Genomic DNA, 15,988 nt, shown 5'->3' on the forward strand with positions numbered 1-15,988 from the left:
AAAATGTTTGTTCTGTACAATCACTCTTGTGAGAAGAACAAAAGCTGGTATAAATTATACCTAGGTTGGCATCCAGTGTTATTGCTTGGAATTTAGATGTTTTTATTTTATGAAGATAACGACCTATGCCACAAAGCTAAGAATGTCTGTAAGCGCAAAAATGAATCTGGCATTTTAACCTAGCTCAGCCGCTCAATAAATGGACACAATAGTTAGTGATAATTTCCATCCAGTGGGAATGAATAAGTGGTGAACAGACAGCGCTGTCTGTTCTATAAATAGGAGACGGGGGTGCACAGATTGTGCCCCTCTGTATCCTCCATATTGTAAATAATAGCATTCATTAGCAGTCTGTGAGTTAGTGATCGTTAACTGACATTGTGGGTCCAGTGTAACAAAAATAAAAACATCCAAATAAAAGCATGTCCCCAATTTACACTGAGAAATATTGGTTAACCATGATGGGATTTTCAGGTATAAACACAAATGTGTCACTGAACTAAAAAAACAACAACTTTGTTGAGTCCAAAAGTATAAAAGCTTCATTTAAAACCATAAGTACATACGTCTTGCAGACCGCAGTACCGCAAGGATTATAATAGATATCAGTTGCAGCTATGTACATGATAGCAGTTTATCTGTCCACCCCTGACCTGTCTCCCTCAGTCCTGGATAAGGTCTCATGCTGCCTGTCAGCCTTTTCATCATGGATGTCTGACCGATTCCTGAAACTCAACCTGGATAAAACAGAACTCATCATCCCCCCCCCTCAAATTCCAAATCGCCCCCTGACATATACCTAACTGTTAACAACACTGTTATTCGGCCGTCCCCTCAGGCACGTTGTCTTGGTGTCACCTTTGACTCGGCCCTCTCATTTACCCCCCATATTCAGAACATTTCCAGGTCCTGTCACTTTCACCTACGCAACATCTCCAAAAACCGCCCCTACCTGTCCCCTGAGACCACCAAACTCCTTGTACATGCTCTTATCATCTCACGTCTGGACTACTGTAACATCCTTCTCGCTGGTATTCCACTAACCCGACTCTCTCCTCTACAATCTATTATGAATGCTGCAGCCAGACTCATCCATCCTTCCCACCGCTCCTCTTCTGCTGCATCTCTTTGTAGTTCTCTCCATTGGCTTCCATTTCACCTTAGAATCAAATTTAAGCTCCTGTGCTTTGCCTTCAAATCCCTACACAGTTATTGTACCTCTTACATTTCTGACATGGTTAAAAAATACTCCCCCTGCCGCTCTCTCTGCTCCTCCAATGACCTACTAATGACTTCCTCACTCATAACCTCATCACACGCACGGATACAAGACTTCTCTAGAGCTGCTCCAACTCTAGAGAAGTCTTAGTCTGTCATTTGCAATCCCTATTTAATGTACAGCGCTGTGTAATATGTTGGCGCTATATAAATCCTGTTTATTAATAATAATAATAATAATAATAATAATAATGAGCATGTCTTCATACAAAAAAAGCCCTTCTACATATTTCACTCAGATAGTTTCATCAGGAAGAGCAAACTTAATTTATTATCAAGGTCTAATGACTCCAATGTGCTCCAGAAATCATCCAAAGTGTATACACAAGGTGCATAGGCAGTCATCAAGAGCTGGATGGCAGGAGGATCTAATATCACATAATTAGGGAATTGTCATATTATATCGGACTGCTGTCTGAAGGTGCTGTGATCTGTCAGCAGCAGCTGAGTGTTTGTCCTTTTTCTTTGTGGTTTTAAAAAAATCAGGTTTTATTGTTTGTATCACTGTTAGGGGGAGTTCCTCCTATTTTTTGTTCTCTCTTTGTGGTTACCAAGACAGGAAGGGAGCAGAAGTGGCATAGGTAGTGAAAGCTTTTTTTTCAGGTTTTTATTACTGTCTGTGTAACCATAGAGGCAATTCATGTATGGTCACTGGGAAGTAAGAACTTATTCCATTACCCCTGTACTAGAAAAGAAGTCACTTACTTTCCATACTTTGCACCCCTTTTCATCTGCTAATTAAATTTCTGTCTAAAATGGATTATGCCAAAGCAAAGGGACAATATAATACTGTTAAAAACATAGTTAAACTCCAAATTAAATCTGTATGTTTATTTCACAAAGCGTTAACACAAGGATAACAATCTTTGTTTTATATTAAAAAGTTTTTTGACATTGCCCCAAAATAATAATTATGGCAGGTTGAGAGTTTTGTGCTTTGCGCATATATGTGTGTTAGTGAGCCATGGTGTTGTACTGTACAGCTGGATCTTGTTTACAGTTACATTACTTTTATTTGCAGTACTCATGTATCTACAGTGAATGCTTTTCAGAAAATAAAAAAAGAAAATCACATAGATTTTATCTAGAAAGAACAAATGTAGAAACCTTATGCCAACCACAGAAAAAGAAGCATCTTGGAGATCTGTTAATATTTCACAAAAACATATGGTTTCAGTTGAGTAATTTGTGGTATTACTTAAATTCACACATGCTCTTGTTTTCCCATTTCAGAAAGTAGAGTTTTATTGAAATAGAGACTAAAATGTGAGAATCCATTATTTATGTAAAATATTTTGCCTAAAAAAGATTCAACTGTAGGGTATGCTTTATGGTTATAGTGCATTGCATGTAAACCTCAAAAAACAATGTTCGTATTTACTTACTTTATGTCCGTTGAATAAACTGTTGGAAGCATTTTGTTTTATGCAACAAAAACTGTTGATGCTGCTGGTAAACCATTGAATCCACTGAATGGCAGAATGCCTCCCCCACATTTTATAAAGAAGAGCAGAGGGGGAAATGTTCTGAAGTCTTGCCCTGGAGTGAAAAATTTATTAATCTATAAATATAGTACAGTGAATGAGCAGTGTCACTCTAGTTCAGCGTATTTTAGTATAACCAAAATAAAAAATATGCAATATTGTAAAAAAATCATGAATTGCAGGCCCAAGCAGAAGAGATCTTGCCTCTGAAGTCTACATTAGATGAAAGCCATAAGAAATTATTTTTAAAACTGAAATTATGTTTTGGGTGAACAGACCCTTTAAAAGTCTGTCAGGGGTACAATCTTCAGTCCAGCAATAGATAATTTTTAAAACCTTAACATTTTTGTATGTAATTTTTGTTACAATCCTTTTTTATTTCCTAGCTTACATGCCACCAACTTTGATTCATCTGATTCAAGGCCAGTGTCTGGAACACGTTTGAGTCCCCTGCCACATGTAAGTTGATAAGTGCTTTCAGTAGGATTCTTATTTAATGTACAGCGCTGCGTAATATGTTGGCGCTATATAAATCCTGTTTATTAATAATAATAATAATAATAATTTGAGTCAGATGTTTGAAACAGATGAGAAATACACAGGTTTGTGCTGTATCAAAACATAACATTTTGCAGACACATTGGGCCTGATTTGTTAAAAGCTCTCAGCGATTGGAGAAGATAAACTATCAGGGGTGAACTTGGGTTATCCAGCAAACCTGGAACGGATTTCCTAAAATCATTTGCTAATATTTGGCAAATGTTTTCAATCCTGGACCAGATCTATTGCAGGTTTGTCAGTTCATCCATAATAGTCTCTTATCTTGGAGAATTTTATTAAATCATGCCCATTGCTTGTATTCCTCAGTATGCCATTTTCTTTATATGATAAGAAATATTTAAATTCAGCAAATTAGTTTGAAAATGTAAAGTTGACTCCTCATTGTTTTGTATGTGCAGTCGTTTTATGACAGGGGAGCTCTCTTCTCCTTTATTACTGCCCTTATAACTTAAAGAGGAACTAAACTCAAAAATGCCTAAAACCAAAAAAATCAATTTACCTTCAATCCCGCAACGAAGTCCATCAGTCGGGAGGTGTCTCACATCGGGTCCTGCGTCGTCTCAGCATCCATCTTCGTGTCGGCGCGCTAGGCTCTTCGCCTCTTCTTCCTGGTTCTTCTTCCTACATCACCCAACCTAGGCGAGAGTTTGGGTGACGTAGGTTGGAAAAAAAAGATGCTGATCTCACTGCGCATGCGTGAGATTGGAAAAATGTTTTTCTTCTAACGAAAAGGCTTCTCGGGCATGCGCAGAAGAGCACCCAAAAGCCTCCCGGGATGTGTCACGTAGGTATCCCGAGAGGCTTTGCGGTCCCATTCATTGCAATTGAGATCTGCAGGGCGGTGCCGCACCCTTTTTTTTTCTTTTTTTTTTTTTTTTAAAGGGTGTTGCACTTAAAAAACAAACAAACAGAATTTTTACCTTACATAAAAGGGTTGTCTACCCTTTTATGTAAAGTGAAATTTCTGAGTTAACGTACGCTTTAAGCTGCTTCTGCTCTGTCTCCACCCCACAGCTACAAGCTTTAGTTTTGTGTAGTGTGCAGTAAAGAAAACTCCTGTCAGTAATATTCTAGTACCCCCTAAAAAATTCCATTATATATATTTAGTGTTCCTGTCTAGTCTTCATGGGTTTGATGTCCAACATCAATAAAGATTGTAAAATTGGTGCCTTGCTGAAAAGTTCATATTTTGTTGGCAAAAAAATCTGGCATTTTTTTAATTGTACAAAATATTATTGCTGTCTAAAACAGGACTATTAAAAATAGGATGATATTAAATACTAAGAAAAGAACTGCTGCTAATCAGATCACTATTGCCTTTTGAAGAGATCCTTTAAATTCTGTGCATGTTGGTTTACTTGTTGATTGTTCAGGATTCTTATTCCAAAGAAAAGTGGTTCATTTGCCTTTTTTCCTTCATTTATAGGCAATTTGTACAGTTCTAGACCTGTTTTAATACCCCATTTTACCATCTGACGTGTCTTCAATTCTTTTTCTAAAGGTTTCTTTTGTTAATTTTGTCTGGGATTGATATTAATAAAAAAAATTTACCTCCTTAATTGCATTCATATCAATATCTTGAAGGGTAACACTTTTTTCCATCAGGACCTTGTATGTTAAAAGCATAAAAAATATTCCAATGTATTGTAACCTATTATATAATTAAATACATTATCGTGAACAAAAATCCTATCTATATTAACTGTAAATGTGAATTTTCTAAGAAAAGGCCAAATGCTTCTGAATAACTTTTGTCTGATTAAGCCTTGTTGCAACTGTGTAGCATTGTACTTTATATTTATACAAATACTTGAGATATCACGGGTGTCAAAAATATAGCAGTGTTTAGTGGATATGAAGTTATGCTAAAAACTACAAAAATATAACTAATGTTGCAACCTTTTTTTTATTACTGGATCACATTTCAGGTGTGAACTAGTAGTTGTGTTATTCTGGGCCTACATAAAATAGTAAAATGTATTTATTTGATTCTCCAGAAACCAAAGCTTCCTCTGTCTTCAGTCACAGATGATGATATTGTACCAACAATTCCTCAGCCACCTTCCCATAGCCCACTACAAAAGCCCTGCATAACTCGTGCACGTCTTCTTAAAGCTACATCTCAGGGAAGTCTGTTAATTGACTCTGAAATTTCTCAGGTGGAAGGTATGTACTTTTTTTGTCATTCTCATACATACTTAAAAGAATTGAATATTTTCTTGATCCTGGCAGTGGCATACAGTGGCATTGGGGCGGTGTGTGCAATATTTAATTCTTGCTTTGAATTCTGCAATCATTTACAATGCATTTACCAAGCTTCTTTCCGGTTTTTGTGAAGCCCTAAAACACCCTTCAGCTCTATTCTGGGAGTGAGGAATAGAAATCTTAGTATGGTAGCTTTTGGTTTGAGGAAATGTGTAAGGAAAGTACTGAATCTACATTCAACAATCCTGTTTAGATCTGCATTCAGTATATCTAGACAAGAGCGGTCCATGAAGGCCTGTTAGGATCAAACACACTGGCTGCAGAGATCTGATCAGAGAAAAACATCAATTTAAACAAGCAAACTTCATGGTTTTTCTGCCACAGGGGATCAACACAGTATGACAATTTGTGTAATTTTTTTCCAAGACAGTAACTCTGAAAGTAGGATTAACTTCGGCATAAATATATATATATATATATATATATATACACATTACATTAATTATTAGGCCATAGATGGGTTTGGGAGGATCTCCCTGTTGAGGTAATGGACAGCATGAAAATACAGTCTTCGTCCCTGAAAATAAAAACTGCCTTCATGAAGGAGAGGCTGGCAAAAGATCAAAACAACGAAAGTATGGGAAATGTAATTATTGATTTATGTGGTTACTATTTCATATTTTTCTGGAGGAAGAAATACTTACACGCCTTTTATGATTTCAAGTTTCGTCTCTACTTATTCCTTCTGATAAAGAGTGTCTCTTTTTTTTGTCTATGAAGGCCTATATATTTAATGCGATATGTTAGTAAGGCTGAAATGGTGCTACAAGGTGGGGGAAGGTTCAGCATTTCAAAATATGTTCTATCAAGTGCTTCCCAGATGCCTACAAGAAGCTATGAGTAATTTATTGGACCTACTATGCTTGTCTTTATGCTTAACATGCACATGCTTAACTTTAAGGTTTATATTTAATACAGGAAAGAGTTCTGACAACGCAAGGCTCAAAACAGATTACACAATTAAAGAAGACCCAACATCCTTATGTACAAATAATCCCTCTATCCAACTTGTTCAGAATCTTTATGGTACACCAGACCTAAAAGTATCTCCGGACACATCAAGCCTTATCCACAGTAAGAAAAACAGGTTTGTATACACTTTTCTGTTTCATACATGTGGATCAGTATAGTAGTACTGTGTACTTTTTTCATTATACTGTCTTGTTTTTACTTTTATGGGTATTAGAGTTCAGCAACAATCTTTACATTTCTCCTCGCTCTCTCTATCAGTTACTTTACATTGCCTTTGTAGAAGTATATTTCAGTATGTCAAAAATATTTTTTCTGTTTGGAATGGTTTGCATTGTTTTTTTTTTCAATGGTTTTTACTACAGTGATTTGAAGAAACACCACTGTTTAAAAAATGATGGGTTCCATGGTTTTACACCAATACTTTCACTACTCTATTATATCAAAGTTTTTATGCGATTTTCTGAGATGTCTGGTGTTATGAGAACCACGTGTTATTATGTCCCTGCCCCTGCTTTGTAGCTGATGACAATGTAAATATTACTACTTTCCCTAACAGAAAAAAGCATGAGTAAAAAAATATTTTCAATTTATTAATTAACTTCTTTCTAATGTAAAAAAAAATACATAAACATTACCATTGTTATAAAAGTATTTTGAGTGACCTAAACATATTTGTATATCGAGTGAGAAGTGAGGATACTCCCATGATAGCAGATTTTATTTAGAGAGTTTGGGAGGGCTACTATCTTTCTGGGAAAGAAAGAAATGTATCACTTGTTTCCGTGTGGGATATTTAACAGCTAATTGCACTCAAGTTTTTAAGGATCAAGAAAATTTAGACCTTATGAAAGGAAATTGTGCTTTACAGTATTACTTTGCTTTACAGTTCATATTCAATATTTCCACAACTGAGACAAGGTGATAATATCCTGATTTACATTAGAGAAATGATAACACTATAGTAATGTAAACATTTAAGGATTTGCAGTATATTATTTCTTGATTTTAATTTATCAGCTAAAAATATGTTGCTAAAATAATATTCCTGAAAACTCTGTTGGCAAGATAGACCTCTAGTGGTAAGAATAATTATGTTTTACATTGAGAAAGGATTCATGCTAACCACATATTTATCACCTAATATCATTTTACAGATTAAATATTTGTTATATCATCTTTTTATTGGTCGACCAGTAACCTTGTGTGGTCTTGGAAGAATTAGGTACTATAGTCAGATGATAGATTTATCCTATGACTATATCAAAAGCAAGTGGGAGCATGATACTACCACTGACAATATCAGTATCATATAATATCAATTAGGTTTTTTAAGTGCCTTATTTTTTATTATTTATCATCCTTTGTTTGTTCTGGTGACATTTGTCACTGGAACTGGAAGTGAGGAAAATTTAAAATTTTGAGTTGTCTTAAGAACAGGAATAATTTTTCAAGTGATAAGTGTGTAAGGGGTTTTTCTTTACTTTGAAAAATTGACAGGTATTATGTATACCCCAATTATCCAAATAATAAAAAGAAAGTTTTGAGTTCAGTTACACTTTACATGTATGTCCTTTTCCCAATTTTGTGACATACCTATTTTTTCATACTTTGATGTGATTTGTAGTAGTAAGTGATCTGTTGTTATGCAAAGCCCCTATGTCAACACATAGAATGGCTTCTGGAATTATCCTAATGTAATTGTAGCTTCTTCTGATAATAGCATTTACTTTGAAGGGGTGAACTAGAAGTCAAAATGGATGATCCTCTTCTTTAAAGTATATGTCAAGTTAAAAAATGTTTTTTAGTGTTGCATGAACCCCTATCAGAGGTCGTTTTCCCCCAGCCCACTAGGGAACTTTACCTTGACTTCTTGACATAAAAACACAACAGGAAATGAGATGTAAGAAATTTTCACAGCCCATGCCCATGAATGATAATGCTGTGTGCTTGCTGTCTGTAAAGATGTTCTTATTGGTCACTTTTTCCTTTTCTATTGTTCTGATGACAACTCAAAATGTGATTTCCCTTGCTATTTGTCTTGGTGACACTGATCATCTGGACACCTCAGCAGGGACAAAGACGGCAAAAACCACTTGACTGAGGGTCTAACCCAGGAGCCAGCAAACTTTTGTGGCCACTAGGCCATTTCAGGGGTGGGCGTGAGCCACATAGGCGGGACTCTGAGTCCCGCCCTAATGGTTCGGCCCCCCACCAGGGAACGCCCCCTAAAGTGAAATCCCTCTCCTTCGTATGCATTGCGGAGGAGAGGGATTGACGCTCAGGGAGGGTTCCCTATTTGTCGCGGCGGCGGAAGTATCAACGCCAGCCGCGGTAAATAGGGGAGCAACAGCAAGGAGGCGGCTCCGGTAGTTCCTAACGCCCCCTGGCAGATCCGGCCGGCAACCTGCGGCTCCGGAACCACGGGTTGCCAGCTGGCATTAGGCCAGATCGGCCAGGGGTCATTGAGCTGGAATGAACTACTGGCTAGGCCGTATCTGGCCTAAAGGCCGGAGTTTGCTGACCCCTGGTGTAACCCTTCATTACTTCATCCAAAAATAAAATTTCTTTACATACGCTTCAAATGAGAAGGGGTTTAGGAGATTGGTTAGAAGTGGCATTGGCCCACTGGCAACTAGATGTATTATGACCAGAGACATGCCTTAAATGTAGCATACACTGCACATGTTGTAGTAGGCAGAATGTGCATTGAAATACTGCAGGAAATAACATTTGTATGTTTGAGTAAGGATCTAGTAATCTTTTTTAAACCTGAGTTTTATTTGGGTAAAGTTTACATGGTGGAGTGGTCAACTGGGGGGCATAGTGATTGAATTGCTTGTAACTTCTGCTTGTGGTTGTTTTTCAAACAATTGAATCCTAATAAATATCAGCAGAAAATCATATTAGATATTGCCTATCCACAAATTGTATCTTTCAGAATTAAATCTCAAACTCATGTCAGATCCTAAAGCATACCTGTGTTATGCCCATGAATGATCATACAATGTGACTGCTTGAGTCTATGGAGGTGAGGTTGCAGTGCAATTACTGCTTTTTGATGCCAGGGAACTGCTGGCAGTGAACAATACTTTTAATTTTACTACTATCACTCGCTGCCTTCAGCTGTCAAATATGCAGCCTGTGGTTTTTTGAGAACCAGTGCTGGCATGTTAGTGCAACGAGGTGCAAACTGTGGGCCATGTGGGATCTCTGGACCCCGAGGTATGAACCTGCCTTGAAAGTCTGATACCTAGCAGAATATTCTTAGCTTGTCTTTGCACCTGTGCTGCTCCATTTGTCTGATTGACTGAGGAAAATACCTTCCAACTATGTACCTTGGGATTTACTCCATAAACTGCAGTGCTTGCCTTGGTTAGTGCCTGGCTAAGTTGACAATTTTTTTGTGTATATTAGTCTAAATATGCTTTACCTTTTGTCTTATTGAATTGAAAGGTATGTTGGAGGCAAGCATGGAGGTTTGCAACGCTCAAGTAAAACTGACAACACTGCACGGAATTATAAAGCAGGTACAAATGTTTGACATGCATACCATTCTTGATTTGTGTATTCATATATGTAAAAAGTCAGTTGACCCAAAAGTTATATGTAAGTTATAAATGTGGCTAGTGGCTTCATGTAATTTTTGGATATCCATACAGCAGGATCTCCCGGTCATAACTCTTAAATCTGTTACTGGCCGCCTAGAAATGTAACCATTCTTTTTCACAATCTACAATATAAGCTAGAAAACAAAATCAGAAAGTATGGGAGCCCCCCATAATGGCCACATAATGTTGTACACACTCAGGGAGGTCCAGAAAATATTTTTATATGATTGCCTTATGTGATTTATGTGATTACAACCGTGTGTTTATGACTTTGCATAATGGAGAAACAACCATCAAACCACTTACTGCATAAGAACTGGTGGGCTTATCAGGGGGACACCTTTTGCCTAAACAGATGGACTGTCTCTCAGTATGTTCACTGCCTGAACCAGAATTTCAGCTGCAAAAGAAAAATAAGAGAATATGCTGACTTCTGCTAGTTGATTGGTTTGCACTTTGCTATCTTATACAATGCTGTTATCTTTGCCCCTGCATTATTATTGTATTTTCCTATTTTTTTTGTGCAGATTACATTTTATAGGTTTTATTTTTTGGGATCTTTTACTAAATACATTTTGCAGTAAAGGACACAAAAATTTTAAGACAGTCATTAAAAGGTGACAGTAAGCAACACAAATAGGGGGACAATGATTTATAAAGAGGCTGTATTGTCAGTGATCTATAGCAGTCTCATGCACAATTTGATTCCTGGCTGTAGCATTTCCATAATTTCTGATAATCCTATATAACATGTCTGCAGTCACTGACTATCTCCTGGAGCACTGCCATTGTTTTTGGAAATTCCTAATTTAAGGATCAACCCTTTGATAACCCTTGTTATCAGGCTTTAGACTTGAGGTCCCCTTTGAGGTTGATCATCACTGCCCATCACAAAAAACAAAGCAATTATACATTACATCCATTGTATAGTTTTCTTATATCTGACTATTTTATGTTATTTTGCCATGTCATTTATCTCCATATATATATATATATATATATATATATATATATATATATATATATATATATGTAACAAATGGCAGGCAGAATGTGTTTAAGTATTTGTGAAAAAGACTTCAACTTGCTGTAGTGTTGCTAGGGCTCCTGAACCCTGCTGCTAAAAACAGTAGCCAATCCGTGAAGACTGGGTAGTGTTTTTTGTGACCAGTCGAGGGAGTTATTTGTGTTGTAAGTACACCACAAAGACCGCAATAACTCAGTCTTCAGTTCTCATTTGTTATTTTTTTTTTTAAGTTTCCTGTTCATTATCTCAAACCCAGAGTATAGATGAAAAACCACTTGTCTCAAGATTATTCACGTGGTTAAAAAAGGGAAATAGCAAAAAAAGCAAAGCAATGACTTGCTCATAAACAGAAGTCTCAACTAGACGTTAGAGAAATATTCTTGATTTACCGGTATTATATGAAAAGTGACCAGATATTAAAGTTTTGCTTTGAAACAGGAAGATGAACCTGCTTGTAAATGTGAGAACAGTCATGGCTGAGCCTCTGTTTGCTGAGGAATATTAGGCTGCATCAGCTGCAGCCTAGTGTGCTGTGACCTATAGTTCACCCACTGATTAAATGGAATACACAGCCCAAATCTTTTTTTTAACTTTGTCTAAGAAAGGTAGAATTTTTTTACTCGGTTATAAATTTAGTGTATTTTTTTTTTACCTGAAAGCAATTTTTTTTGTGGTTTTGGCTATCTGTTTGTAGGTCGTCAGGTCATCTTGGCAATACCAACATTCCTAAATGAATTGAGTTGCTGCCATGTGATTGGCTGATTGTACATTTGCATTAACAGACAGTCAAACAGGTGTACATAATAAAGTGACTAGTGGGTGTAAATCTACACAGTATGCAAGAAATTGAGGCTCTTAAAATATTAAAACCTACTGTTAGGATTGTTAATCTACATTAGGATATATATCTACAATACAGTGAAAATGCTATAGTCTATTCAATTCTAGACTTTTTTTGATCTTCTTGTTTTTGAAACAATTAAAAATCTTGCTTCCTGTCCCAGTGAACATGTAGAAAATGAGCAGCATCTCTCTAACGGAAATACAAAAATAAACCCTTACTTAAGTGACCCTTTCTATCTCTCCCAAATAAGTGATCCTTATGTGTGCCTTTTTGAGTAAGTTTGTCCCAGAGGCCACACAAAACGTAAGGAAAATTTTTATCGTGGGGGCACTGTCCTAATAAAAAAGTCCTCATAAAAAACTGGCATAAGCTTTACCCTTACTCACTCTGTCCAAAACAAAAATGTGAGTGAGTGTAAAGTAATGAGAGGTGGGATTTACAAACACATTATTGCTTTGCCTTGAATTATCAAGGTGACAGTGTCTCTTCAACTTTCTCCAAGAAAGGAAAGCAAAGGTAAAGGAGATACTTAAACTTTTATGTTCTGAACTAAGTTTCAAAATGCCTAAAACAATAAATAGGTAGTCGCTAATTAAGGAGACTCGGTTACTGAAAAATTGCATAATAAAAAACAGATAAAAACACAAGGGTTTTTTGTTGGCTGCTCATTTGCCATGCACAGACAGTAACTACACCCACAGAGTTCCCTTTTAGTATTTAGTTTTGTAGTAGTAGTTAGTATTATAGTAATTAAAATGTTAAAATTAGTTGTCTGTTTTCCTTGTTCTTACATACTTCTGTTTCTAATTGCCCAGATGCTGAAGCTACAGCTAATGAAACAGAGACAGAATGGGAGATGGATTACTGGAATAAAAACATATCACCAATTCTTGAAGACTTGGAGGCAGCAGAGCAAGGTTGGAATATTCCATTCAGTTTCTTTAATGTTCTACCTGGCACTACAATAACATAGTTTTATGCTCTATACCCATATGGCTACTGGATCTTAGATTCTTTTTATATATAACATTACTGGATGTTAGTATATATTAAGATCAATGTCGCCGCAACTTTTTTAAAAGAATGTAAGAATTTAAACAACAGTTTGTTTTGTATTCTTCTTGAAAAGTTTAAGTACACTTACTGGTGTATGAGTATGCCTAGGCACTCCTTTGCCCACAGCTTGATATATGTATAGCTACTGTGTGAGAACAAAGGCACAGTTGCCATTGACTTTCATGCCTACTCTTCTCCTTGCTGGAGTGTCAGTGTGACACGTCATATGTCATTTAACTGAACACCTGAATGTGTACTCACGCTGGGTAACAAAGTAGAGAAGGTAGAGGGTTAGCCAACTAGGCAAGCAGCATAAATCTCAGAATAGATCCATTTTATATAGTACTGCAAACACAAACCAATGGGACACTTTATATAAAAAGAATAAAGCATTTTTATGGATAGATGTGTGTTGCTTGCCAGACACTTAAAAATCAAAGATATCAGTGTTGGTAGTTTTGTTAGTTTGCTCTGTACCACCAAACATTTTACTGCATGTGATGACTGGCAATGAGCCAGTTTCCTGGATGAATGTTTATTACTGTTTGAGGACAGTTCCATTTGGCAGCATTACTTTGCTAGTGCTCCTTACATATGATATTAGTTTCTAAAGAACAGCCATCATTATTTCATATCCAGTTTAGCTTGTTTTTAAACAGAATGTTATGTATTTTTATTGTATTTGTTAAGTATTAGATTATTATCAGATCTAGGAAAATGTGAATGTTCCTTAGCTTTATTACCTTTTGTTAATGTTCTGCTAATGTTCTCCTTTGGCCTGGATTTGACTTCCGTTGTAGTACTAGGAATTTGCTGTTCTTTCATGAATTGCTTTCCATATATGTATCAAAAATAGAACATGTTCATGTAACCTGATAACTCAGCACTAAGGATGAACAAATCTTCTGAGGTTCGATTTGTTATGGGTAAAGCAAATTTGATTGATTGGGCCTTATTTTTAAAGCTCTCAAAGGCTGGAGAGGATACACTTTCATCAGTAAAGCTGGGTGATCCAGCAAACCTGAAATCGTTTTTTTAAAAGTCATTTGCTATTTGTTAGCAAATGTTTTCAATCCTGGACCAAATCCATTCCAGGTTTATTGCATCACTCAAGTTCCCTGGTGGTATCCTCTCCAGCCTTGGAGAGCTTTACTAAGTCCACTGAATTTGGTTGCTTTTTGATGCTTGATAAACCTGATCTTGCCATCAAACCATAGTGAATTATATCAGAAACAAATCTTCCACTTTTGCCACTTGGGCAGAATGGTAGAACTTTCAGAAAAGGTAATGAATTAGCAACCGGAATGTGACGGGTTAATATTGACATTTAGGTCATTTAAATTGGTGATGGTATATTCCACTGGATGACTGGATTGATAGATTTATTTCTGGGGACATGATCAGAATTTTAAAATTTATGATTTTAAGGATTTTCTTTTAGTGTGCAAGCACTTTTGTTACTTGCTTTTAACTCCTTATGGAATTAAGTAAGTTTTCCTGGGTGAGAGAGCATATATCTGATGCCCTAATATTAAAGTAGGATTCCACATAAGCCCCTCCCTCTCATGCCACATTCTTTTTGGTTGAAACAATATGGAGAGGAGCCCCCACTGTTAAAGAAAAGGATGGGACCTGGTATGGAAAGAATGAGTTGCATGCTTTCTGCCATTTTTTTCTGCCTAGATAAGAGTCTAGTTAGTATATTAAAAACAACATTTTGTGTGGCACAATGTGTGGACCACAATGTGTGGGGCATTACAGGTATGGTACACTAGAACATGCTGCAAAGCAGACATGACTCTCTATACAGTACAGATTTTGCAGCTGTGGTCCAACTGTGGAATAGGTCTATGAACCCTAAGGCCTAATGCAGGAATTTTGGAATAGAGGAGCTGCTCACCTTTACAGTAGGTAGTGTTTTGGACCTCTACAGACCACTGCTTCCCTACAGAAAACAAATGTGTTGCAGTTTTTTTTTTTTAACTGTAAGACATTAAGCACCTTTTGTTTTAATATACTTGGAATAAATTTAGCCGAGGAATGTCGGTTGATTCATCACTAGCCGAAATGACAAAGCTGTTATATATTATTAGACTTCTACGCAGTGCTCCTGTATGAGACTTAGTATATCTGTTTGCTTGAGTGTGGAACAGATAAAATTTTTTTGGGGAATGTGGCTAAACAGTTTGTCCATACAAAGCACTGGCTTTCTCAGGCTTTGTAAACTCAGGAGGACTTCCATATTATTTGACTTTGGACTGATGCTGGGAAATCGCATTAGGATATTAGGATGGTGAACTTTATGGTTTTTAAAAATGTGGAAAGATTCTTTAACGTATTACGTATGTTTCCAGTATTCTGTTAAAGTCACATACAAAAAGACTAAAGCTACACACTGCTAATTTCTTGCATGCAAAACTTAGTTCTGTCAGCAGTTACAGCTACTCTGCCTGCATTCTCCCAGTGATGGACAGTGCCTAATACCAGGGGTTATTTGTTACCAATAAACCCCAGTTGAGTCACAATGCATCAAAGGGAGAATATGTATGGCATGTGCTGACAGGATAGCTCTCTTTTCACTATTATTTTTATGCCAATTTTTTTTATTTTTTGATTATTCAAAGTGTTTATTGAACAAAAGAAAAACGGAAATACAAATTCTGTGGAGGGCTACAAAATAGAAAATTTGACAAACATTACTAGTACATATGTTGCGGAGAAATACAAAGCCCCATCTTGATATAAAACAGTTACAGGTATTCAGGGAGAAGAAGGGAAAAAGGAGAGAAGTTAAAAGCAGTTATATAGTTACATAGTAGGTTAGGTTGAAAAAAGTCCATCAAGTTCAACCACTAGGGAAAAACACATATCTCAGATTTAAAACCCTTTGAGA

The 15,988-nt window shown here is 36.5% G+C and overlaps 1 protein-coding gene across 3 annotated transcripts in view; it reads left to right on the forward strand.

Moving 5' to 3' along the window:
- Positions 1-15,988, forward strand: part of ARMC2 (armadillo repeat containing 2) — a 55,649-nt gene that overhangs the window by 17,282 nt on the left and 22,379 nt on the right. For all 3 annotated transcript variants that reach the window (XM_072408738.1, XM_072408737.1, XM_072408739.1), the window contains exons 3-7: positions 3,149-3,221; positions 5,321-5,489; positions 6,507-6,675; positions 10,014-10,087; positions 12,855-12,956. In XM_072408738.1, the coding sequence (XP_072264839.1) occupies positions 3,149-3,221; positions 5,321-5,489; positions 6,507-6,675; positions 10,014-10,087; positions 12,855-12,956 (587 nt within the window). The remainder of the gene's footprint in view (positions 1-3,148; positions 3,222-5,320; positions 5,490-6,506; positions 6,676-10,013; positions 10,088-12,854; positions 12,957-15,988) is intronic.

Source organism: Pyxicephalus adspersus, chromosome 4, assembly GCF_032062135.1.
Source record: "Pyxicephalus adspersus chromosome 4, UCB_Pads_2.0, whole genome shotgun sequence".
In the NCBI taxonomy this organism is placed as follows: Eukaryota; Metazoa; Chordata; class Amphibia; order Anura; family Pyxicephalidae; genus Pyxicephalus; species Pyxicephalus adspersus.